Below are 25883 nucleotides of genomic sequence, written 5' to 3' on the forward strand. Positions count from 1 at the left end.
GTGCCGCGCCAAGATGGCGGCGCGCTGCCAATGCTCAGCATGGCGCCTGAGCCCGCGGATGCTGCCGAAGTAAGAGCGTCGATGCTTCCTCGGTTCTTTTACTTTAGCGGTGCTTTGAAAGAGGAGAAGCCTCGCGTGATGAGAGGAGTGAACTGCTGTAGGGTGAGGCTGGGTGTGTGGGAGAGCCTTATTGGACACAGTTGGACCGAGCCGGGCTGGGTGAGGTGGACATGGCCCCTTGCATTGAGGGGGCCGGGGAGGGCAGGGGAGCCCCTCACTGTACCAGGGCTCCCCTGGGGGCTGTCCCCAGTCTCGGGAAGCCTCTGTGGAGGCAAGGAAACCTCTGGGCTCTCGATGGCAGCACTTGGGGCACCGCTGTCACAAAAGCGCTGGTGCTGTGCCTCGGCTATGACAGAAGCACAGAGTGGTTGGGGTTGGAAGGGCCTTCTGGAGATCGCCCAGTCCAAGCCCCCTGCCAAGGCAGGGTCACCTGGAGCAGGAACGCGTCCAGGAACGCCTCCAGGTGGGTTTGGAATGTCTGCGGAGGGGTGTTGCCGATTTTAGGAGCTCTCTAAACACAGACACAGAGTCTAGTTTAGGAAGGAGACGTTGCGTATTCCGCACAGGATGCAAGGTGGAGGTTCCCACGGAACAAGCACATCAAAACTTTTAACTACTTACACATTTTAGCAAACAAAGACATTAGTGTTCACTGGCTACAGGTTACGTAGTTCTCTTAATAATTAGTATTCTGTCTTCTCTTGGTTAATGATTTTCTCACTTCTCATGCTAAGAAGTTTGCATGCTCAGTCTTTCTCTTCTTGTAGGTGGGTTTCTTATGTCAGTGGCCATATGTCAGTGGTTGCAGGTCTCCCCCCTGCCAGAATTACCTCTTACCCAGTTGGAGCTGATTTCAGCACAGTTGCTGAGTTGGCTTTATTAGTTTCTTCCTTAGCTTAGGAGTTCTTGCCAGATGGCCCATAAATTCTGCATTCTTTGTGTCCACTGCCAGTGGGCATCCTTTTTTCTCAGACTTTGTTAACCTCTGCTAGGTCTGAGGTCATTAAAGTGTGTTAAGCCCTAGACTTTAAAAAGGCAATTCCACCAACAAATAACTTGTTTCTTCTAACACCTGGACATCATTTATATTTGCAAAGCAGAAATATCCGTGATAATCTTACAGGTCCAACATTGATGTCCTGAGTGTTGTGACTTGTATGTCAGCGGAAGGCTTGGGTTTGAAAATCTGTTATTTAGGAAGGGAAGTTTCTAACTCACTTGAAATACTGAGTAATTTTCCTGTTGTGGACAAATAGGCTGCATTTGGAAAATCTTTTGTGTTTCAGTCAAACATCATTCACATGGGAAAGCTGTTCCTGTTCAATCCATTAGAGCAACTGCTTATGTCAGGCAGGATGGGTGAAGTGCAGACATGTGTAGTTTAGCTTCTTAAATTCCCTTTATGTAAGTCAGTGTGTAACTTCATCTATGAATGATATTTGGTCCTCTCTCAGTTGCACAGGAATGTCCTTCGTGAATGAAATCCTCAATTTTTGACTTTTTTCCAAACATGAATATATTCTGGAGCGTTTGCTCAGGGCCATGACATGGTAGAAGTTTGTTTAGCTGTTCTCAATGCTGTTTTAACTGAGATTTAAATCAGACAGTGTTTTTCATAACAATCCAGAGTGAAAATAGGGAAAAAAACCCCAGAGTCCATGGTACAGACCCTTGAGTCTAAGTACTGGAAAATACCAACTGATCTGCAGTTTCTGTGTGATTGTGTTAATGGGAAAAGGCGGTGAGGAACTGCAAGAATGAATTGGCCTGCTTGTGAGTCACAAGGTACCAGCTGCTGGATTTGGATGAAAAATAGGAAGTAATAAGTATCACGTGTGCTCAACCCAAACAAGCAGCTGACTGAGTCTTCTCGGAAGAAATTTATGTCTAATTAGCTGCCAATCCGTTTTTATAAGTAACTGGTTTCTCTGGAAACCAAATGTTAAGCCATTTTGAGTGATACAAGACAAAAGATTTCTTGTGTGTAGAGCAGAGTGAAATAAGTAAGAAATTCATCTGTCCCCTCTACTCAGCATAAACCACACAGCATGTCACCCTATTTTATTATTATGTTCCTAATGCAAAAACATCAGCAATTCTCTACTTCTCCCATTCTGCAAAGGTCACACTAGGATAACCTGATATGACTTAATTTAATTATGATGTTACGGGGAAATTATTTCAACCACACACAATCAAAATGAATGTGGCAAGGATCCTTGTAAGCTTCTGCTATCCATTAATGATTCTTACAGCATTTTTTCTAAAATCTGGGGATTTTACACCAGGACTTTGAAGTAGGTGAGTGCTGTTATGCAGTAGAAAAAGGAAGAAGGAACACACTTTGAAAGCCTGATCCTGTACTTAAAGAACAGCATGAATTCCAAACCATGTTGCTGCAGAAACAAAAGCTATTTTCCAAAATAAACAATTCAGGAATATGTGATTGACTATTTGTAGACTTCTTCCTCAGCAATATAAAAATAGATTCTGCAGAAGTGTTTATATTCTGTTTATATTTGTTTAGTAAATACACTTGTAACTTTTAAGTCATTGATCTAAACCCAAGAACATGCAGATAGAACAGAACTGGCCTTTATTTTGAATTAGTTTGACTTGTCTGTAATTCTGGTGCTTTTTCCTATTTCAGACTATTTGCCTAAATATTTTTTTCTAACTCCTTATACTTTTTTTTCCCCCCCTAAGGTCTTAAACTTAGGAATTCAGCTATGCAATAAGCATGTGATCTTACTAGCATGCCAGGATAAACTCCCAGAGTGCTTGATTCCCCACAGTTGGTTGGAAGCAGCCACCAAATGCTGCAGCTGGGGATGGAATTGGCTGCAAGTCCTGTTAGAAATGAGCTCATCCCACAGAATGAGCTCTCCGTGGTGCCCCCTGACCTCGATGGGAACAGTGTGTGTGCAGCCTGCAGAGCACTGATTTCATGGAATACATGTTTAACAGCTGTAGCCAAGATTCATTGCCCAGTTCTGACAGCTGTGGAGTGGTGTGTGCTGTCACTGTGGCAAGGAGGCATTTACAGCTGGCACTGCCCTGCAGAACTGATGCAAAGCCTGTAACACTTTGCAGTTGCTTGCAGCACGCTGTTTTCTCAGAGAAATACTTATTTCTCCATTTCATTCGGGGTGTAAATGCTTCAGGTGCAGGGATAAATGTTACTTGGAGCCATGGAGGCCAAATACATCAACAGTGGCCATAAAAGCAAGTGATGCCTTTAAGTGCTACCTACTACTGGCATAGGAAAGCTTTTAGAGGGTGAGGTTTTTGGGAAGCAGCCCTGCAAAAGGTGGTAACTATTACCTCCCCAGGGCAGATTAAAGCAGGATGATGCTTTTTTTATCTCAGGTTGTCAGGCCTGGTGTGATGCTTGATCAAAGATCCACTGTTCTGTGGGAAAATGGCACCCATAGCTAACAGAAAGCATAGAGTGCTCTTGGCAATAAAATAAATGAGACATCTTATTACCAATGATTTCACAAATATGTATTATACTGTGCACTGAAATAGATTCCTTGCACACTCCTCAGTTTGTGGTTTTGCTCCTTGTGTTTGAATTTTTAAATTGAAACCAATTCAGTCCAAGTACTCCTAAAGTGAAGGATGAAATAGGGATACTTAATGTATGTATCTAAGATGTCTTCAATATTTCTGCAAAATGCTTCATTTTTCATGCAGTTCTCTGTTTTTCATTGTGAATATGAGAAATATGGGGGGAAATTTAGTCCTCTGCCTTTTGATGATGTGCAGAAGAATGTGTTTAATCCAGTCCTGTTACAGATAGAGTAACAGTTGACCAGAGAGGTTGTAGATTCCCATCCCTGGAAAGGCCACGCTGGACAGGGCTTGGAGCAACCTGGTCTAGTGGAAGGTGTCCTTGCCCATGGCAGGGGGTTTGGACTAGATGACCTTCAAAGGTCCATTCCAACCCAAACTACTCTGTAATTCTGTGAAATTAAAATTATTTTAGATGTGATCTGTGCAGTTACAGAAATATCCAAAACTGACATGTCTTTTGAAGAATCACTGTATCAGTTTTGGATAATAAATATTAAGTACAATCAAAGTGTGGACTAGGAAGATTTTAGCTTTGCCTTTAAGTGCAAATCTCAACACATTTCTAATTTAGAACTTTTCATCTGTCCTATCACTGTATTGGTCAGTGCAACTGTAGCTGTTGTATCCTGGTGGAATGAGTTGGGAGGTTGGCACAGCTTTTTCTTGTATGAAAATACTCATCCACAGGAACAAGAAAGATGTCAGATAATGCATTTCAGCAAGTCTGTAGGAAATGCAAATCCTTAGGTCCACATAGGGATCGCTCAGGAGTGGTTGTGGTGCTTTTGAAAAGCTTGGGCTAATATACTAAGAAGAAATGTGAGAGCATTTTGAATAAAGAGAGCAGAGGCACAGAAAATTATTACCAAAACTATTACAATTTTTACCTCAAGCCAGGATTAGTGATATTTTTCCAGGCTATATGTAAAGCGGCATCAGCTTATTTTTCTTTAAATGGGCAGTATGAAAACGTTTCTGTTTGCTTTCATCATGATTAAGCTAAGGAATTCTTGATTTCTTTGACCTCAGTGATGGCTCACCTATAGTCTGCAAATTTAAAAAAAAAAAAAAAAAGAAAGAAGCACTACATTCTTCTCTGAGGTTATCTTTAGTATCCTTAAAACGGAACAAGTGTTTAAAGTTGTGTCCTTGGATAACAAACCTCTGTGGCCGTGCTTGTCTCCAGCCCTTGTGCTCAAAACCCATCTGTGGCTTAAAGCATTAGAGCTCGCTGTAACAGGAGGGGATTTACTCAGTGTTAAAGAAGAGTTGCAGTTTAGGCAGGAAATTGCATGTTTTTTGGAAGTTCTGTGGTTTAATTTCCAAAATGTCATTTTACACTTGAAAAACTTCTCTGTGTAGCTGTAGGCGTCTGCTTGTATGTGTGCGTTCATGTGGCCGGGGGTTGAAAAAGGAGCAAAATGCTGATTGAACCTTTCTGTCTAAGTCCTGCAACCTGAGGTTTAGAAAGACAAGAAATCATAAGCATTTTAATTAATACTTCGGGGCCTTTGAGACTGTGGAAGGCTGATGTCTGTTTAATAATCCTGTTCATGAGGATTTGTGATTCCTGCCTGGGAACAGCATCGCTGGTACTTGTTTTGTTACAGAAATGGGAAATCGCAGCATATTGGTTAAATAAAATTGTGATGGTGCTGTATTTAGTAACTCGCAGAGTGTCATTTCGTTTTAAAGCCATCGGGAGAAAACAGAAATGGGGGGGGAACCCTTTGTACGATAAAACAGAGAGGAACGCGTTGTAAAAAATACGCAGGGACGCTCCAGAGAAGCAGCGAAGCCTCGGGCACAGCCACGCCGCAGAGCCGGGCGCGGAGGGCAGCTGCCTGGCGGATCGCTGCGGCCCGGGGGTCCCGGTCGGGATGGGGATTGGGATGGGGATTGGGATGGGGGAGTCCCTCCGCGTACGTGCGGCGGCGCAGGTCCGCAATGAGCCCGGCGGGCGCGGCCGGGGACGTGCCGGGGGAGGCGGTGGAGGAGGCGGTGCCGCCCCGCCCGCTCTGCGGCCACAAGCACAGCCCCGGCGGCAGGTACGGGACCCGGCCCTGCGCCCCGCTACCCCCTTGATGAGCTGCTTTGGGGATTTCGGGGGGATTTCGCTGGCTGTTATTTTTTTTTTCCCGTGGAGCTGATGAGCTGCGGCTCGTGCCCGCCCGCTCTCCCGTCACCTCGGTGCGGGGGGCTCTGAAGAGCCGGGGGTGCGGCGGCGGCGGCTCCGCTCCCCGTGCGGGGCCAGGGCCGTGCTGCGGGGGCACCTTCCCCTCGAGGCTCGGCCAGCGCTGTCCGCCCCGCGTCTCCTCCGAGGCCGCTCGCTGCCATCCGCAGCGCCGGGGCAGCGGTGGGGGCCGGTGGCGTTTGCGGGGTAATTCTGGGCGAGGGAATTGCGGGACACGTGAGCGCGGCGGGGCCGCCCCGGGACCGCCCGGCGGGGCGGGCGCGGCAACAAAGGGCGGCGGGGACGGGAGGGAGGGGAGCGGGGGCCGGGCTGGCGGCGGGCGCTGCTCGTGCGGGTCTCACCTCCCGCCCCGCTCTCTCCTGTCCCGCAGCCCCGGCGGCCAGGACCGCGCGGCAGCCGCTCCAGGGCCGGGCTGCACCGGCCGCGCCGCAAATGAAGTGCGAGAACTGCACCAAAAAGGTGAGTGCGGCGGCCGGGTCCGAGTCTCGGGGATGGGGGGATGCAGCCAGCGGAGACGGCCTCGTCCCGCGGCCCGGGAGCCCCGGCAGGGGGAGCGGCGCTGGCCGCCGGCCCCAAGGTCACCGAGCTCCGCGTCCTCACCCGCGGCCCGGCCGTGACACCTCCGGGGAGAGCCCCGAGCGCGTTATCGCCGGGATGCGGCCGTGGCTGTGCCCGGGAGACACGGAGCGCGCTGGGCTCCTCCTGTGCCTGCGCGGGGTAGCCCCTCGGGTTAACAAACCACCCAAAACTCTCAAACCGATGAAGCGGGGGAATTCCTAGGAAGTGATTTCCATCGTAGCAATTGTACTTTGAATACAGAGTCTCCCTGTAAATAACTCTTATCAGTGGTTAACGACACGAACAGTTCTGCAAAAGTGTTCTTACAGAATGGTAAACAGGCTTTGCATAATCCATGTATTTCATGTTTTGTTTCAGGAATGCAGTAAAAAACAGAAAAATGATGATACACAAAGTACATCTGTTGATGCATTGAGTTCAAATGATGGCTCTGAAGAGGTAATGTTCCTTCTAAAACCTGTATTAGACTCTATATTCTTTTGTTGTTGTGCACCCCAAAGAGGTTATAAGGAGACAACTTTAAAGTATTAAATATATTTAACAATGAACAACAAGCAGTTGAAAACAATTATGAGCTCTTGTAGACATCCCATAATATTTGAATCAAAAATCTCATTAAAAGGTGAAATAAAACCCCCTTACTATGCAAACACAAAACAGAAATTCTGAGTTCTAAAAATTTTGAGTACCAAAATTCTTATATGAAGTCTTCAGAACAGGGACAGCTTATAAGGAGAAAAGAGGAGTTTTGTGGACAAAATATCTACTTACTCTTCATATTCAAGTATTCCTTCTCCTCAGGTGGGCTGCAAATAGCGTCATAGCCAGGAGTATGAAACTCTTGATCTCACAGTGTATTCAGTGCAATTGTAGGCCTGTGTTTGTTTGTTTTATCTCGTGGTACAAAGCCCAAGCCATCTTGCTGTTAGAGGGGCATCTGGTTAAAGAGCTTTAATAGTTCAAGGGAAAGTTTTCTCAGTTGCTTGGTGAGTTGATGGGGACTGTCAGTTCTGAAGCACAGTGCAAATGTGCTAGCATATGGACTAGGGGCTAAATTTAGATCTTTGTTTACACTTAAACATTTTGCAGTTTCACAGTAAGAGCTATGGAGGGCATGGAACAAATTATTTTGATTACCTGTAAATAATCTTAGATGTTATGCAAGTGTTACGGATTGTTCTGTTTTAAACCAAATACTGATACTGTGTTTGCTCTTCAGCTGGCTCATTGCAGAGATCTTGAAAATCGTTTGATCATTGTTAAATACTTGTTTACTTCTTTTTTTGCCACCAGAAAAATGAGTTTGATACGTTGGCTAATGCTAAAATACTCCTTAGCGACTGCCTAGCTTGTGACAGTTGCATGACATTGGAAGAAGGAGCCAGAGTTTTCCAACAGAATCAGAAGGAGTTCTTTCGCATTCTCAACCTTAATAAGGTAAAGTGACCCAAACAAAAACACACTGTTTTCTGTGAGGAGGAGGCAGTTACAGAATGACTAAGCAGCTTGATTTCCCAAGGCAGGTAATGTGAAGATTTGTCAGGATATGCTTTTTCTAAAGAGGAAGTGAAAACTTCAGGCAACACAAATGTTAAAGTACTTCAAGTAATTTTGTACTAGAGTTGCAAGGTCACAGCACTTAATGTAAACACCAGAGGAAAGTTACTGCACCTGCAGAAGGAAAATGTATTGGCAATGTAATGATTTCATTACTGTACTAACAAATTATTCTGTAGTTCAGTGTTTATAGATATTCATACCTTCCTTACTAGGACTGTTCTCGGTGGTTTTGGTGCTAATGTATTTACATACAAACCTACGAAAACATGTTTTTGAAAGTAGAATTCTTTTTAATATGTATACATTTTGTCCATAATCTTAGCAAACCGTGTAAGTGTTCTATTGCTGTCTTATTTTCCGCTTAGTTCTGTTTTTTCTGGAATTTGCTCTGTGTAGTGCTCAAATCTTTAGAACCTGGTATTAAATTAATTATTGTAGCTCTGCTCCAGACTTCTGTGCAAAAGCTACTGGAATTGAAACTTTTCCTGGATCTGTACATAGGTGTTATAAATACGGATTCGTTACGCATTACTTAAATTTCCGTAGAAGGAGTTTAACTCTCCATACAGAACGATGTTGTCATATAGGAGAAAATTAGAAAAGAAAGGGGGAAAATAATCTTTTGGGCCACATGGGTCCTGTTAAAGGTCTGAAGCCTCCAACAGCAAGGCAGTTGTCACAACTCCAGGGGTCCAAATGAGGACAGTGAGCAAGGGGTAGTCATGAGCTCTTGAGTCAAGAGCTCTCCTTGAAGGGTCATTGCCCAGCACGTAGATCAGTACAGACCGTGGCTCTGACCTTTGCAGGGTGAGACTTGTCTGTAGCATAGTCCTGGTTTGTTTTCCAAGGGTTCCACTGGTGTGGAAAATGTCCCAGCTAAAACACAAGCTTAATCTTCAAATAAATGCCACAGTCATTAGAGCTGCACAGTGCCACACCACACACTGCGTATTTTCATAGGATTCCTCAGTTCCCACAAATGCTGATTTGTGGAGAGTCCCATCTTGCTGCTTTCCCTCAACAACTGCACTGATAAAGACACAGGAGCCTTAACAAAAAATCAGATGTGTAATTTGCTGGGTTGTATTTATAGCTTCATATGCCCCTGCTTTTGTAAACATTATTTATTAATGTTTAAACATCCAGCTCTTTTCATATTTGCTAGAATATTTCATCCTACTAGAACATCAGAGGTGTTGAATGGCCCTTAACTTTCCTTACGCCATGTGGAAACCACCCACAGGATTGTCCTAGGAGGGATGGATTTCCCTGAGTTGTATAAAAGAAACATCTACAGATGATTGGAGATGAACACTGTCAATGAACACTGTCCTGCTGCAATTTGAGGGTTGTTTCACAGGGTTTTTAATGATCTGGCCCACCGAAGCATAAGAGTCTTAAGGAACAACTCCAGGAATGGGAAAGGAAGGGAAAGCGAGGAGCCTTACCCTGTTGTCATGACATATCTTTTTTTTTTTCCTTTGTTTCCTTTACCAGAAATGTGATACCTCAAAACACAAAGTGTTGGCAGTGTCTATATGCCCTCAGTCATTGCCTTATTTTGCTGCTAAATTCAGTCTCTCTGTGAATGAAGCAGCCAAGAGACTCTGTGGTTTCCTCAAAAGTCTTGGTAAGTTTGGGTTTATTAAGGTGGTGAAGCAGAAAGGGAGGGATTGTTTTGGTTGGTTTTGCTTTCTCAGCAGCCTTCCAGTACCTGAAGGGGCTGCAAGAGAGCTGGAGAGGGCTTTTGACAAGGGCATGGAGTGAAACAGGGCAGGGTTAGATTAGATATTAGGAAGAGATGAGGGTGGTGAGGACCTGGCACAGGTTGGCCAGAGGAGTTATGGATGCCCCATCCCTGGAAGTGTCCAAGGCCAGGTTGGATGGGGTTTGGAGCACCCTGGGACAGTGGAAGGTGTCCCTGTCCATGGCAGGGTATGGAACTGGATGAGCTTTAAGGCTCCTCCCAACCAAAGCTGTGCTGGGATTCCATTTTGTGATACTTTGTTATGCAGTCCTAAGGTGCCAGTGCACAACCTTGTTCAGAATTTGAACTCCATGCTGTGTGAAATTACAACTGACCACCAGTGCCACATACACCAGTGTGAGAAACAGACTGGAGACATTCCCTGCTCACAGTAAAGGTCACAGAACAGAAGGGCATTGTAGAGCTGGCTCCAAAACCTTCGCTACCAAGAAATCAGGGGGAGCTTAGTTACAAGCTTTTTATAATTTGAGGGAGAAGGTAATTCTTATTCTAAATTCCTTTCAGTCCTTTTGACACATTGTATCTCTAGAAAATTCTCAGTTCTGGTTTTTTCTGTCATTTGAAATTACATGCAAGAGCATGTAATTTCATCTGCCTGTTTTATGTTAAAGTTGTATTTTCTTTGCTCATTATATGCAAAGTTTTAAATAAAAAGCAAAAGCCACTTTGCTTACAAGCTTTTCAAGGGATTTTTAATCTTGGAGGAAGACAAAGGACAGTAATAAACCTGTAAACTATTTCCTCCCATATGTATCTATATATATTCATTTTTCATGTATTTTATGATGCATCTCTGTACCCAGCGTTTATTCTTCATCTCAAGGCATTCCTAAGTTCTGGTGGGCCCCAGTTTTCCTAGAATGCATTCATTATCTACACTCACTTCTGTGGGGATGTGCTCAGTGTTACGTAGGCATATAGGGAGTGTGTTGCTGAATGAGCAGCCAGAAGGTCTCTGCTGTGTTGGTGATATGCTCCTGTACCTCTGCAGACAGCTTGAGCAGTAGAAGATATGCCTCTCAGCTGGATATATTTTTTTGTGACTTCAGCATGTCTTGAAGAGAACACTGCTTTACAAGAGTCACTGCTTTACAAGAATCACTGCACGTCACCCAGGAGACGTGACATCCTGCTTAATTAAACTAAAAGTGATAGATGCTGAGTGGCAAAGTGCTCAGAAGGAAGCAGAGAAGTGTTTGCAGTGCTGCTTGCAGCATTAACCACTTGGTGGTCCTTTTAAACTCAGGATATAGAAGATGTTTTTCCAGTGTATGGCTTTTATTTATGGCTCTACTATTTGTGAAAATTTGCAGAGGGGAAGGAATATATACCTGTTGATCCTTCAAGGGTTTTCATAGGCCTGGAACTTTGAAAGGGGTTTGTGAGGTGGAAAACATTCTAGTAATTCTCTGTTCCTTTCTGCTTGCTTCCCTAGGGGTGCATTATGTATTTGACACCACTATAGCTGCAGATTTCAGTATCCTGGAGAGCCAGAGGGAATTTGTGCAGCGGTACCAACGGAGGAACCAGGAGGAACATGCCTTACCAATGTTTGCCTCTGCTTGCCCTGGTGAGAACTGATTTATCCATCCTTCCTGCCCTTCAAACTGGTCTCGTGGTCATTGGAACTACCAAGGAGCTGAGGAAAGGGTGGCTTCCTTTGGGAGCCTTACATAACTTAGAGCATTTCTCTTTTGGTTTTGAGGGACACCAAACACACAGTATTTGTTCTCAGTATCACTGGTCATCCTGAGTCCATTGCAGTGCTTGGAACTGAGAATCAGAGCTGGAATGGAGGAGTTAGTGGGTGCTGCTTGTGTGTTCAGACCATAAAGTTTAACAGGGCATTTCCTCATTGAAAAGAATCTTAAAGGAACTTTGATGTAATTAAACCACAACCTCCATTATCTTAAGCAAAATCTAGAACTTGCCACTTAAGCCTAGGGGAAAGTAGCAAGTGACATTGCTTGTGATGACTGTGAGATGGTTAAGTCTGACACTTGGAAAGTAATTGTCACATGAAATGCCACAGACTTGACTCGCTAAATGTCTCACTTCTGAGAATCTTGCACCTGAGAATGTGTTCTGTTATGAGCAGAACCTGCATTTGTAACAACTGAAAAGATGCAAAACATGCAGTCACTTGTTTACTTTTTCCATTTTTTAGCACAGCACCATTTGAATTCAAGTAAAAAGTTGTATTCCTAAAAAAGAAGTATCAAAAAGGAGATAGAAGTAACTCCTTTGCCTAACATCCCCCCTCAAATTCACCCTGAAGTTCACAGTGTTGTTTTTCAAAAGGCTGATAAAAATACCAAAATATTTCTTGCTAGCTTTGAAATAACTCATGGGTTGCATTCGTTAAAGAAATGGTAGAGCGATGATGAGTTGCAGTTGGTGATCCCCAAAACCTGCTGTTGTCATTTATTTAAAGTTTAAATACTGCTATTTGAATTATACTTCTATTTTTGTTCTTTCTATGTATTTTGTAGTGGGCTATGCTTTAAGTACTACATATATGTATTAAAAAGATAAGTCTCTTTTTTTCTGTTACTGTTATCTTAGTGTAACCTCTTATCTTCAGGAGCAGACATCCTATATATTGCCTTTTTTCATGTAAAACCTGTGCAGTTGAAACACCCCAGTTACTCAGTTTTGTTGTCTCTTATGTGCTTTAGGTAAAATTCAAAGACTGAGGATTTCTTTTAGAATTTCTGAGATAATTTTAATTTTCTTCATCTAGAAACAGCTCAGGTTATCTGCTGCTCTCAGTGGAAATACTTTAAAATAGTTAATGGAGCACTCTTCTTGTCCTTGTCTGGTCTGCACAAGATAATTTCTGGTTTCATTGCTGATTTTGGTGTCAGCTCTCTGTTGTGATAGAGATGGTAACAGAAGCATGGGTGCTTTCCATTTCTGGGAAACTAACCCAGAATATCACTGTAAACCCATTTTAAAAACATGGTTTGTTTCTTTGTCAGCAATTAGAGAAAGCCAAAATCCCGATTAGTCATCTTTAAAGTGAGGTTGTTCACCGTGTTTCCTGACCTTATTTGTCTGAGTGCATTTTCTGTTCCTTCTTCTCCTTCCTCTTTCTACCCCCAGATTACATAAATTTGTCCCAGAGATGTTGTTTACTGGGTGTGTTAATCACCAAATGGTTTTTATATAGCTCTGTAGATGCAAGGTCAGTGTGAACTCGGGTATAAATGCTTTACTCTTTTTTTTATCTTGATGTGTGACTTTGCACAGACCTATCACCCTCTGCAGCACTCTGGGGTGTAGCATCTACCATGGGCAAAGAGCAGAGCCTGCATAGTCCAGAACCTGAGAAAAGGTGTTCTATTGTCCCTGTCTTAATTGTTCACCTCCTGCTGCTCTCTGGGGAGAAAGGGAGCTCGTTTGGTTTGTTTCCTGTTGAAAGAACAGTGGTGTGACTACTGATCGTGTATGTAATATCTCAAAGTAATCAGTTCCCTTCTGTAATGTACCAAGGTGGTGAGCAACATGAAACCCTTGCTCTGGAAAATCCAGTGTTTTTAAGGCACTGCCAGCCTCTGTGTACTCCCAGAAAAGCCAATGGGGCAGACTTGCAGCAGCAGGAAGAACATAAGTATTGAGGATTCTAATGCTTTCGTCCCAGTCAATCAATTTCCTTTTCCAGGAATGGGGTTTTACAGTAGCAAAAGTTTTCTTAGGTTTTTTGCACTTCCTACAGATATCTAGTTGCATCTCTGTGATCTTACAATAAACCACCAAAAATAACATGTTCTGAGCTACATCTGCAAGAATTTATAGGGTGATTTGTAGTGCTTTCTTGCTCTTTGATGCCAACATAAGCCAGCAAATGGCCAAGAATCCAAATGAATTTATGAAGGGGGTAGGTCTGGATGAGTGCAGGTGTACCCTGATATAAGAATGGGGTATCTGAGGTTTTCCCTAACTGTGGCTCTGGAATTCAGCCCTGTGATGAGTGGGCAGAAACAGCAGTGTGTGTGTGGAGTGGAGATAAATGCTTGCTCACCAAGGCTGCCTATACAATTAACCAGTGACTAATGAGACTAGTGATCTTTGGGAGCTGCAGCTATGAGACACTTGTTCCATCCACTGCAAGGACAGAAACAATTTAAGGAATTGCTTCAGACAATACCTGTCAGAAGTCTCTTGGGATTTAGTGAAATTTCCTTACAGTTCATGACTACAATATCCAAAACGTTGCAATTCCAGGAACCAGCCTCATAGCAGGAGTGCTGGTGTGATTAATGGTTTTTACAATGGTAAGTACAAGGGTTTTAAAAACTGTCCCTGTTTCGTTTGAAGCAGTTTTTGTTGTTTAGACAGCACTTGAGACTAAAGCCATTTAAGCAGTAGGATGTACCTATCATGCCCAGTATGCTAATACAGCTTTTTACCAAGCACCAGTAAATTCAGTGCTTTTTGCAGGTAATGTCTTGGACTTAAAGTCCCAGTTGAAGGTGGTCATTAGGCAAACTTCCAATTCAGAGTCTGGCAGTTCAGTACAGTCCTGATGGGTAAATCCGTGGTCCTCAGCTTTTCCTACAGCAGAAATGAATGCTTGTTGAAGATGGTGTATGCCTTGGAGATTTTTCATGGAAACCAGCTTGAAGTCTGTACATTAACAAGATTTGGGACTATTTAAACAGCTGGAGGATCCTTGGGTTTTCCTAATACTTAGCACCTTCTCATTTTCATCAGTAAAATTTTATTACGCTGGGAAAATTCTTTCTCTGCTATAGAGAGACAAACCATCTGAACACTGCTTGCATCCCAGTTTTGTGCTGCTGTTGGCATTTGTGCTGTTGTTCTGACTTAAACAGTACCAGGTGTTTTTACGTAAGTGGTAATTTCAAGCTTAAAAATTAAGCTACAGGTTTTCCCCTTCCTGGGCAGCATGTACTGCACAGCAGTTTCTCTCTTTTATGTAATCACTAATCTGCCTGAAGATAAAAGCACGATTTTTTTTCCACAATTTCTTAGCACCAAAAGCAACACACCTGCCTCAAAGGCTGGGCCTGACTCTCCTGCACAATGTAGGTGTCATGTAGATGAAAAAAAGCTCCAAACCCTTGCTGTGGAATATTCTGGGCTTTTCAGTAAGAGTTACAGAGCCTAAGAAAGAATTGCACACCCTAAATACCTTGATTTGCTCATTTGCCAGTGGGGAATGGATGTTGGGGGTGCTGTGGGTATCTATAGCTTATCTCAGCTGGAATGCTGAAGGGATCTGGTGAAAGGGAGGGGGATTCTTGAGTAACTAAAGACAGAGTGTTGCATACAGAGAGATTTCAGGTGGTTCCTGTGAGTGTGGGGGTGTTTCTGAAGGTGTGGCTACTCTAACAACAGTAAAAGAAGCCATTTTTTCCTAGGCTTAATCCATATGCATCTTGTGATAGTGCTTTCATGTGACTCTTTGTTCTAGGAGGAGGCAAGCTGGGTGTGTGGATATTAAATCTCAGGCAACAGCAGGTTACAGCTAAGCAGCCAAACAGTGCATTTGTTGTAGTATCTGCTGATCCAAGGGCTGAGGTCTAGAAGGTCAAAATATCCCTGTTAGCTGGGGTCTTGTTCTTCCTGCTTTGTTAAATCTGTGCATGAGGAAGGGGGGTAAACAGGTCATGAAGTCCACAGTGGCCCTTGGTCTAGAATTAATGACACAGTGAATTATTGATTAGAGCATTATTAACAGAGCCATAAAGTTTCCTGCAGTTCTCAGGGTGGGGTTTCCAGCCTGTACAGAAATGTCCTGCCTGTTGTGAAGGTGCCATCATTTTTAGGAGCTGTTGTGTGGCTGCTGCCCCTTGCTGTGCTTATGGGCCACTTCTCTCTACCTGTAGTTTTTTGTCGTTCCAGGTTGGATCCGATATGCTGAAAGGGTACTCACCAACCTGGTGACCTCTCACATTTGCACTGCAAAGTCTCCACAGCAGATCATGGGCTCCCTAGTGAAGGGCTACTTTGCCAGGCAGCAGGTAAGTAATTCTGATTTATTTTTACTGTTATATTCTTCTAAATAGAAAAGATGGGCTTTAATACTGAAATACAGATCTTAGTGTATTACGTTTGTCCTTTACTTGAAGAAGAAATGGTGCTCTGCTGCTGTACAAGTGCCCATGATGAGAAGAGTGTGCAAAGAACATCATTTCATACAGTGCAGTATGAGCTGGCAGCAATCCTTGCACCCCAGTGCAACATGGATTTAGATATTTATGGGTAAAGTTAAATCCATAGTTGTTGAAGGTTTTTTTGTGAAATGCTGCCTGTGTAGTTCTATAGCACAGCCAAAACAGGAGTGGAGGAGAATAATGTGAAAATTGCCCTGTTATCTGGGATCAATAAAAGCATTGTATCCTAGGAACTAACCTTTTTATCTTCTCAAATTTGCATGTTGAAAAAATTGCTGTCCTTTATGTATCATACTTAAATGGAACTGCAGCCACGTTCTGTAGGGAAGGGTTGCTGTCTGCACGTGGACAGACAAATTCTGGAGGGCTTGCTGTGGGTGAAAGTGAATGAGTGACAGCAGCCAGGACTCTGAACTCCTAACTTACATTCACTTTCTAAGGCAATCAAAAAGCTGCAGAAAATGTGGTCTGAGGGAATAAGGTCCAGCCAGAAGACAGACTTCAGAAGTTTGTTGCTGATGCTTTGTGACTTCTGGCAAATCATTATCTGTGTGCAGCATTCTTTAAATTTACTGGGTAGGGACTTGTTCCTGATATTGCCTGCATGAGGTTTACGTCACTATTTTTTGTCCTTGTCATCCTTCAAGCTGTCTTTTGCTCTTTGCTGAATTTGCATGTTCTCCCTTCTGTGTTCCACAGAACTTGTCTCCTGATAAAATTTTCCATGTAGTTGTGGCACCTTGTTACGACAAAAAGCTGGAAGCCTTGAGGGAAGATTTCTACACTGCCTTGTATAATTCACCAGAAGTTGATTGTGTCCTGACATCAGGTTAACTTTTTTAAACTTAACCATCTATAAATATAGAAGCAAATCACCATTTTTAGAATAACCTTTATGCCAGAGTTTGCTTTTTTCAAGTCTGCTTTAGTCATAAGGTTGGCTTTTTTTCTGCTTTAAAAATTAGTACATTTTTTTGTGCTCCTGGGAGTACAGATACTGCACAGGGAAGGCAGAGTGACACATACTTTCCTTCTAAGCTGCTGTTAATCTGAAAAATCAGGTATCTTGCCAGCCTCTTGAGGAAGGTAAAAGTTACGCAAATCCATACTTAAAATTATTGTCTGGCTTGTCTGTGGTCATTATTTTATCTCCACTGGAATTATTCCTAATTTGTGGCACCATTTGCCTTTTGGTGAGGATCTTGTCTTCAGCCTTAGTGTCCGTACTACATGTCCTGCAGTGTAGTTTGGGTATTTCCAAACTTGGCCTTGGGCAAGCTGAAGGCCCCTTTTCTTTGGGGCTGGAGGTGTCAGACTTCTCAGTTACTGGAGGGAAGTGACTGTAGGAAGAGCTGGAGAATGTGACACGAAGCACATGCAGGTGTTGGGACGTTGATCTGGAACAGAGGCACAGTGTGTGTTGTGCTTTGTGTTGAAAGTAGAAAGTAAAATGTCATGTATTTTCCTACAGGTGAAATTGTCCAAATAATGGAACAGAAAAATGTGTCTATGAAAGATGTGACTGAAGTAGCTGTAGATAGTTTGTAAGTAGTTTTGTTGTGGATTGCTTCCTTATTTTGATGACAAATGACAAGTTGGTGCATATTCAACATAAATGTAAAGCTGCTTAGAAGAATGTTTTTTCTTTTTAGAGAAAAAAACCTGCCTCAAAGCCTGAGTATACCACAGCTTCACCCTTTATATAGTGACAAAACCCACAAAAATATTCTCTTAGATGTTCACTGCTATATATAAAAGTAATATGAAACAGATAACATAAACCTGCATGTACTGTTTAAATACAAGGCAGATAATTGGAGGTAATGAAGTTATACATTAACTCCTTTAAAATGTATGTCTTGAAGATTTGTGTAGCTCCTGATTTATATTTTAATGCAATAATAATAGATTTGACTGTATCAAGCTCAAGCCTTGCTAGTAAGTGTGACTGACTGGGGGTGTTGACCCTGTTCAGAGCTCTCCTGTGCTCCTTGTGTAAAGCCCAACAGTCTGATCTGCCCCGTCCAGCTGCCTCCCACAAAGCTGCTGGGACACAGTCCTGGGGCTGACCATCTGCTCTGGGCTCCCCTCTCTTTCACAGCAGCATCCTGACAGGAAATTTCCCCTTCCCCAATATGTTCATGTAGATTGCTGGAAGCAGCACCCTTTCAAGAAATGGTAATTAATTGGTTTTTATACTGAGGACAGCAGTCAGTTTTTCAAGATGAGATAAAACTGAACTGTGCTTTAGATGAGAAGCACACAAAGCATTGGAGAGGTTTTGTTTCCATCCCTTATGCCTGGCTCAGGGGGCAGCATGTGTGGTGTTTAATTCTCAGACTTAGTTACAGAGGCTGCTCCCCCTGATCTTTGTTCAACTGTGACAGATGTTCCTTGGTATCTTTCCAAAGGGGTGGTAGTGGAGCAATAAATGTGCTGTCTTGCACAAAACAGAAAGCTCTGGAAGTTTTGAAAAATCCTTTTCAGTTCCAGCTAGTATTCGGCTTGGACCTAGAGTGGAGAAATTTGAGTGGGTCAGTTGGGAACATGTTCACAGCTGTGTTTGTAGTACAGCTCCTATGATTGCTTCTAGAGATTGTCACACACGGTGAGAATGAATAGAGTTCTTGCAGGCATAATCACATAGAGACAGACATTTAATTCTGTATCAGAATCACCTAGAGAGAGTCTTTTAATTCTGTATCAGCCTGTCTAGTAAAAGGACAAGTTGTTATTCAGAATGTACCTGGTTTATTAGCTCAATTTATAGAATCATAGCATATCCTGAGCTGGGAGGGTCCCACAGGATCACCCAGTCCCACCCCTGGCCCTGCCCAGACCCCCCAACAATCCCACCCTGGGCATCCCTGGCAGCGCTGTCCAAGCGCTCCTGGAGCTCTGGCAGCCTTGGGGCCGTGCCCATTCCCTGGGGAGCCTGGGCAGTGCCCACCACCCTCTGGGGGAAGAACCTTTCCCTAATATCCAGCCCAAACCTTCCTGGCACAGCTCCAGCCGTTCCTTGGGTTCTGTCACTGTGACAGAGAGCAGAGATCGGAGGTGCCCCTCACAGGGAAGCTGCAGATCCTGGTGATGTCTGACCTCAGTCTCCTCCAGGCTGAACAAGCCAAGTGCCCTCAATTTATGTTGGAAAATAATTTTTAAAAGGACTAATCTGATAATGCTGGTTCATCCGTGAGATGTAATGACATAAATTTTTACTCTTCTGGGGTCTTAAAAGTAGATCTTGCAGAGAAATTTAAAGAACTTGAAGTCATCCTCTTAAAACAAGTCCCAGCACAGCAGCAATTTGTGATAAAGTGCTTGGTATTAAAAAAGTTGTATGAATAAAGTAACTTGTGGGGGAGAGGTGAACTTCCAGGAGATGCCCTTGGGATATGACCTCCCATTTTCTCTCCTGAACCACAGTGTGGCACTTATTTTCAGGGTACACTGTTGTAACCTGGTTGCAGCTGTACTGATTTGGTGTTAGTTTATTGGCACAGTGTTACAGACAAACAGTTTCTAAAGCAGGAGAATTGTCAGCAAAGACTTGTAACTTCTGAGGTACTTTTGTATTCTCACAGGCAAAAATGATCATTTATTTAAATAATTTTTCCCCAAATGGCTCTTGAGCAGTAAATGGCTGTTAACAAAACCTTCAGGTTGTGATGAAGGTGCACTCTTATAAATGACTGTTGCTTGATATTTCTGAACATCTCACTGCTGTCCTGAATAATTTTCATTTTTTAAGCTGTAATAAATAAAAATGTTAATATGTTCTCACTTAGTGCTACAAAACACTTTTTGGTGGGGGAGATAGAGAAGGGGAGAAACACACTACTTTATTGAAGTGAAAGAATGAAATTTTGGAGTTGATCTTCTTTTCTGTTGTTTCCTAAGGTTTGATGACCTAAAGGAGGGAGATGTAGTAAGGCACGATGGGAAGAGATCTGATGGTTACCTGGAGCACATTTTTAAACATGCTGCAAAGGAGCTTTTTGGCATGGATGTCAAGGAGATAACCTACAAAGCATTAAAGTAAGTTGGAGTTTTGAATCCTTGTTATGTAGAATGGGTGAGCTAGAACAGAGTAGGGTATTTTCACTTGGAAGAGACCCACAGCAATCACTTGGTCCAACTGCCTGAGCACTTTGGGCTACCAAAAGTTAAAGTGTGTTATTAAGGGCTTTGTCCAAATGTCCCTTAGGCGCTGAGAGCCTTGGGGCATTGGCCACCTCTCTGGGAGGCCTGTTCCAGGGTTTGACCACCCTCTTGGCAAGGAACTGGTTCCCGAAGCCCAGGGACTTCCCCTGCTTTGATTGATGCTGCAGTGAAAGCAGCTGGTAGGCTATAAACCTGCTCTAAACATGCAAGTCTCTCACTGTAAATCAGCTCCTGCTGGTACTCATTTTATTAAAAACTTACCTGCAGTTCCACCCCAACTTCTGCTTAACTCAGTGTAGAAAGTGGAAGAGTTCACCTTGTTCTCACTGTTACACTTGTTCTGTTCTCTTTAGAGCATCTGAATACAAACTGACACAGTTGGATTGTTCCTCTGGGAATGCAGGGGGTTAAAATGTTCTCTGTGTATCTTGACAGGAACAAGGACTTTCAAGAAGTTACCCTTGAAAAGGATGGGGAGACAGTGCTGCGTTTTGCAGCCGCTTATGGCTTTAGAAATATCCAAAACATGGTCCTGAAGTTGAAAAAAGGAAAGTTTTTATACCATTTTGTAGAAGTCCTTGCCTGCCCAGGAGGTAAGAATAATTGTGGATCCCCAGTTGTTCTGCACATAGATCTTGAATCTCAAAGGAAAGCTGCCTTACAGGCAGGCACTTCATTTCATTCCCTCTTAATTCTCTTCTTAATAATTTAAAATCTCACTATTTAATGAAGGGTCTAAAACACCAATTACAGGTGCAGGGTTGGCTCAAAAAATGATTGAGTTTTCTAAAATTAGCCACGATGTTATTTGTTCTCTTCTGACCTATAAATAAGTGCCAGCACTGTGCTGCCAAGCCTCAGAGGAAGTTCTCTGAAATGGTGGTTGTCAAGGGCAAGAAAAGACAAGGAACATAATTAGGGTCATTAAACCATGGAGAATACAGAGAAAGATTGTTGATATGGAAACCTCATTTCCATTAAGATGATGTTGATACAGGAGTCACTTTAGGTAAATACAAATTATAACAGCGTGGGGGGAAGTTTAAAGAGAACTTCTCTAGAGAAGTGTCAAAAAAGAATTCTGAGTTAACAAAGACTTTCTTTTCATATCCAATCCTCCATCACCTTCCCTCTTTTTAATTGATTTTTTTCCTAAGGATGCCTAAATGGAAAGGGCCAGGCACAGACTGAGGATGGCAAACCAGACAGAGCCCTGCTTGCCCAGATGGAAGAGGTGTACACTGCGATTCCCGTCAGGCTGCCAGAAACCAACCTGCAGGTACAGAAGATGTACCAGGACTGGCTGGAGGGCATGGACTCCAAGAAGGTCCAGGACACTTTGCACACCACGTACAGTGCTGTAAATCAAAGCACGAGCAGTTTGGATATCAAGTGGTAACGGCTGAAGGTGCAGAGCCGTGCTGAGGTCACGGGGCAGCACCGGAACCCTCTGTGCAGTCACGGCCGCTGGGCACCGGCGAGGGGGTGAGTGAGGCTCTGCCCAGCTCGGGATTGTTCTTGGGAAGAACCACTGCTTTGCAAAACCACAGAAGTCTCCAAAAGCCCTGGTTCCTGCCGCTGTCATTTAACTTTCACTGTTTGTCATTTCCTGCCTACAATGGATTTCTTCATTCAAAAATCTGATCTGTCAAGGTGCATAAGCCCTTTCTGCCAGGGACAGGGAGTGCCATTCCTGATGAAGTTACTCCCTGAAGTGAAGGGTTCACTGCACAAAATGGGCTCCTCCAAGAGGGTGAGATGATTTTACTCCTAGGTCTGCAATCCCTGTCATCACAGGAAAACAATCAACAGGAATTTCAGTATTGATGCAGTTGGTGTGAAGTAACTTGGGATTCACTTGCCTTGTTAAGGAAAAGGCCCTTTTAAAGGACAAGTGAGTATATGGAGAGATGTAATGAATTTCTATAAGCCTTGTATCCATAATCCAGCAAAAAATACTCAGTTCCAAACTAGCCACCATTTCTTACTGATCTAATGTCACAGAATGCTTCACAGAAACTGAACCTGCGAAGCTAATGCTAAATGATTAATTTAAAATAGTTCCAAATAGGTTGGTTGGTACAAAAAGAGAACTTTCTTTCCTTGTAAGTTTTCTGCCAAGCTTGCAGCCAGGAGGAGTGGTGCTGCTGCTTGCTTTGGCTTCTCTCTGACAGTGAAACATGCCCAGATTGTTCTTTCATTTGTCTCTGTGTTGAAAGACTTCTGCAAAAAATAACTTCTGGGGTGCCTCTGAGAAAAAATACTGAGCAATGCTTGTGAGCTCATCAGAGTTACGATACATCAGCATCGTTAATTTTGATGCACTTATTTTTATAAATAGCTATAGAGGTTCATTTAACAGACATTGTGAAGTGGTACTGCCATGCAGCTTGTCTGCAACTTCCCCAGTTGTCAGAGAGTTATTCAAGAATGTGATGGACAAAAGAAATTAGACTCCTGCCAGACTTCTTCAGATTTTCCTGGTAGCATCAGATCTGTTCATGATTATTGGCTGTTGGAAGCTAGCAAAGTTCTAGCTTTCCTTATGCAGCCTGAAAGTGTGGATGGGCTTTTTTAACCATTTAATGCAGTTTGAATGAATCTTCTTGAAAATTTCTTTAATACTACAACTGCTTGTGTGAGTAAGAAATCCTGCAAAAACCTGTGTGTGTTTGAAATGCACATTTAACCTGGACACAGTGGAATGGGATACAGCATCAGGGAAGGGGGGGCAAGACCTGGCATTGGCTAGACCAGGGAGGCTGAAAAGGAGAGACACAATGAAGTGTCACCCTGCTGACAGGAAATAGCTCTCTTAATTGTGAAGCTGTTAATAATTGCAGCTTTCCATTGGACCTCCACCTAAATAACAAATCACTGTGCTTGGAGGGAGGTTTTCTTTCAAGTGCAAATGAATTAGATTACTGCACTACCTGAATGCCCACAACAAGATTATGCCCATGAATTAATAAATCAGCCTTTGCAAGTTGTTCTTTGTGATAAGAACATGATGCTTAACGTGGTGCAATATCAGAACATCGACAGAAATCTACCTCTGTACGGAAAGGGGAAGTCCAGGAGCCGTGGGAAGAGCTGTGTGTAGCTGGAACTGTAATAGATGTCTGCTAGAGAAAGATGGGGGTGTTGTGTGACATTTCAGAACAGATTACTTTCAGAAGCAACATACACCACCTTCGGTCTGATTTTCTCTATCTGCCATCCTCCAAAAACTCCACCGGAATTCTAACGTAATAAAGTGGTCCTGTTCTGTTTGTATAGGCCTGTTTCTCTGTATACATGGTTTGTAGCTGGATGCATGTTTAAATTATATCACTGCTGCTCTTTGTACAGTGTGCTTATTTTTTTATGTGCTTCTACTGGGTGAAATGGTACAAAACCAGTTTGCTTTTCTGAGGAGATCTTCAGTAAACTACACAAGAGCTGCCTTGCTGTTCTGAAAGCAGAGCCCTGAACTGTTTGTACAATGTGATGGACCCTCCCCAGGGCTGGGTGGCACCTTGGCTAGTGTTTGCCTGCTGCAAACTGAAGGGCTTCGCTCCCTGTGCCGCTGGGGGACCCCAGGAATGGGCTGGGCAGTGGGTGAAATAAATCTGCTCTGCTCCCACTGCAAGGGAAATCAATGGCTCAGTGTCTAATATAACCTGTTTCAGTTGCATCCACCATTTCTTCCATCTGCTCAAGTGTTCTAACCTATTGAGGCAGTCACAGTGCAAAGAGCTGTTGATGATTTGTCTGCTTCAGAATTCTTTTTTAAAGACAAGGAAGGCATCTAACTGAGCTTGTAGTGGCTACACAGAATGTATTATCATTAGTGACCTAGGTAACTGACACTCGCCTAATTTTTCTCGTCAGCTTTTGTTTTATAAGACTTTTTGGAGTAAAATGTTTTAGTTTTTTAAAGCCTTTTTCTTGAAAGTGCCAGTCTAAAAGGAAAGGAAAGTTCTATCCCTTAAGACTTTCCCCCTTCACCTGCTTTCACTGAAATTTTAACATATATCAGACAACCTTGTTGCAGCTTCATATATAATGAAATACTTGCCTGAGGTTTGATTCTGGCTTTTAAATCTGCAGTTGCAAAGTCCGTTATTGCTGGCAATACGTGTTTGTAGCCATACTTCTGAAATTACAAAACTATTTAGTTCCCTGATTGGATTTTGGCTACTAATAATTTCTATTGCTACTGTCTTTTCAGCAACAGGAAAAGCTCCTGACATGGCCATAGCCATAGTGCTTTACCACTCCCTTGAATATTGTGCTGAGACAAGAGGATTTTTAGAAAATTATAAACTGGAGGGATTGTGGGAAAGGAATTAGACACATTAAATGAATTAGTAAAATTGTCTTGGCATGTTCCTGACTTGAGCATGTCAGGTACTGGATTCTTGGGGTTATACTACTTTACTCTGAGAGTGCTCCAGCGGGTTGCCAAGTCCCTTTGCCTGGTGCAGGAGGTTTCCCTCAGCCACAGCACCTGTGTGTGTCCCCTGTGGCCAATGACCTGGGCAGCCCCGGGCTGTGCTCTCCCCCAGAGTAATGCACATATCCACATGCAGCAGTCTCAGCTGGATTATATCTGGATGATGTTCAATTACCCAAATTTCGGTGCTTTGTTTTCAAATGCAGCATGACCATGAATTGTCGTCAGTAAATCTCGGTACTCAATTCTGCGCTGATTCTGTCTCGTGTAAACTCTTTAAGTACACCTGGCTCCACACAGGAGCTTTGTCTAGGGCACTGAGCAGGAGTGCTGGCCACATCTGTGGCACCAATGCTGCATCAACACTTTATGGGAGCTCTGGATTACAGCTGCACCTCAGACTCTGGTAAATGAAAGGAGAAAGTTGCCAGATTGCTGTAGGAAATGGTAATTTGCTCTCTAGAATTGTAAGTTAATATATTGAATCCTTGCAAGGCAGACAAGCCTCTGTGGCTTTAAAGCTCTTGTGCCTGGGGACAATGCTGTTGGTGCATGAAGCCAGCCAGTGAGAGTTGTGCTGAGGTTACTGGATAGAGTGGGTTAAACACTGGTGCACAGGGAAGGATCTTTATTTCTGTGTGGCCTGATCCAGCAGTTGGGGAAAGGATGAAAGTTAGCCCTGACATAGACAAGGGATTTTTTTCATCTGGAGGTTATGTGAAAATTTAATGAATTGAGCAAACATTTTTGTATGTTCCTTGAGCAGTTGGGACCTGGATTTCTACTAAATTATAACTCCATTTGAAGGTGTTCTGTGCTGTTTTTTCAAGGGCCAGCAAGGCAGGGTTACCTGGTCAGAGGAAAAGGAGGAGGAGGAGGAGTTGTTGTCACAGAGCAGGCTTGTTCCTGTTGCTGTGTAAACAAGTGACTAGTAGGACAGGTTTGGAGGAGGGGAGCCAAGGTGTTAAGATGTCCTTAGCTACTCTGGAAATGAAAAATAACCACTGGGGGGTTGTGTTAGAAAAGCAGAGGGAATATCCATTTAAATTGTGCATCAATCTGATATCATATCCATTCCAAAACCACTGCATTTTCGCCCTTATTTTCCAAGTCAGTAGTTGGGTGCATCTGAAAAATGTCCAAATTCTGCACGTCTGCCTGGTGAAATTTTCCACAGTGTAAATGCCTTTTTTTCCCCCCCCCCCCCCCCCCCCCAAAAAAATACTTAATGTAAAACAGCAGTATAATACAATGAAAGACCTAAATAAAAAGTAATAAGAATTATTTAAAATCCTTTGTCACATTCATTGCGTTGAACAAAACTGGGCAGAGCGTGACGCAGTTCGGGTCACGGAAACGCCCGGAGCGTCCCCGCGGTCCGGTCCGCGCGGGGAGGCA

The 25883-nt window shown here is 43.3% G+C and overlaps 1 protein-coding gene across 2 annotated transcripts; it reads left to right on the top strand.

Moving 5' to 3' along the window:
- The first annotated feature begins 5 nt into the window (after nucleotides 1–5).
- NARF (nuclear prelamin A recognition factor) lies at nucleotides 6–25696 on the top strand. 2 transcript variants are annotated; one of them, XM_048323397.1, is made up of 12 exons: nucleotides 6–162; nucleotides 6204–6292; nucleotides 6770–6850; nucleotides 7706–7849; nucleotides 9470–9602; nucleotides 11176–11310; nucleotides 15612–15730; nucleotides 16583–16712; nucleotides 17355–17427; nucleotides 19784–19921; nucleotides 20483–20640; nucleotides 21205–25696. In XM_048323397.1, exons 2-12 carry the CDS (start codon nucleotides 6266–6268, stop codon nucleotides 21444–21446), a joined length of 1380 nt encoding a protein of 459 aa, XP_048179354.1. In that variant the 5' UTR covers nucleotides 6–162; nucleotides 6204–6265; the 3' UTR covers nucleotides 21447–25696. The 2 variants fall into 2 exon arrangements, with proteins under 2 accessions (XP_048179354.1, XP_048179355.1); XM_048323398.1 differs by lacking the exon at nucleotides 6–162 and adding an exon at nucleotides 5619–5687.
- Nucleotides 25697–25883: the final 187 nt, after the last annotated feature.

This window comes from Corvus hawaiiensis, chromosome 19 (assembly GCF_020740725.1).
Source record: "Corvus hawaiiensis isolate bCorHaw1 chromosome 19, bCorHaw1.pri.cur, whole genome shotgun sequence".
In the NCBI taxonomy this organism is placed as follows: Eukaryota; Metazoa; Chordata; class Aves; order Passeriformes; family Corvidae; genus Corvus; species Corvus hawaiiensis.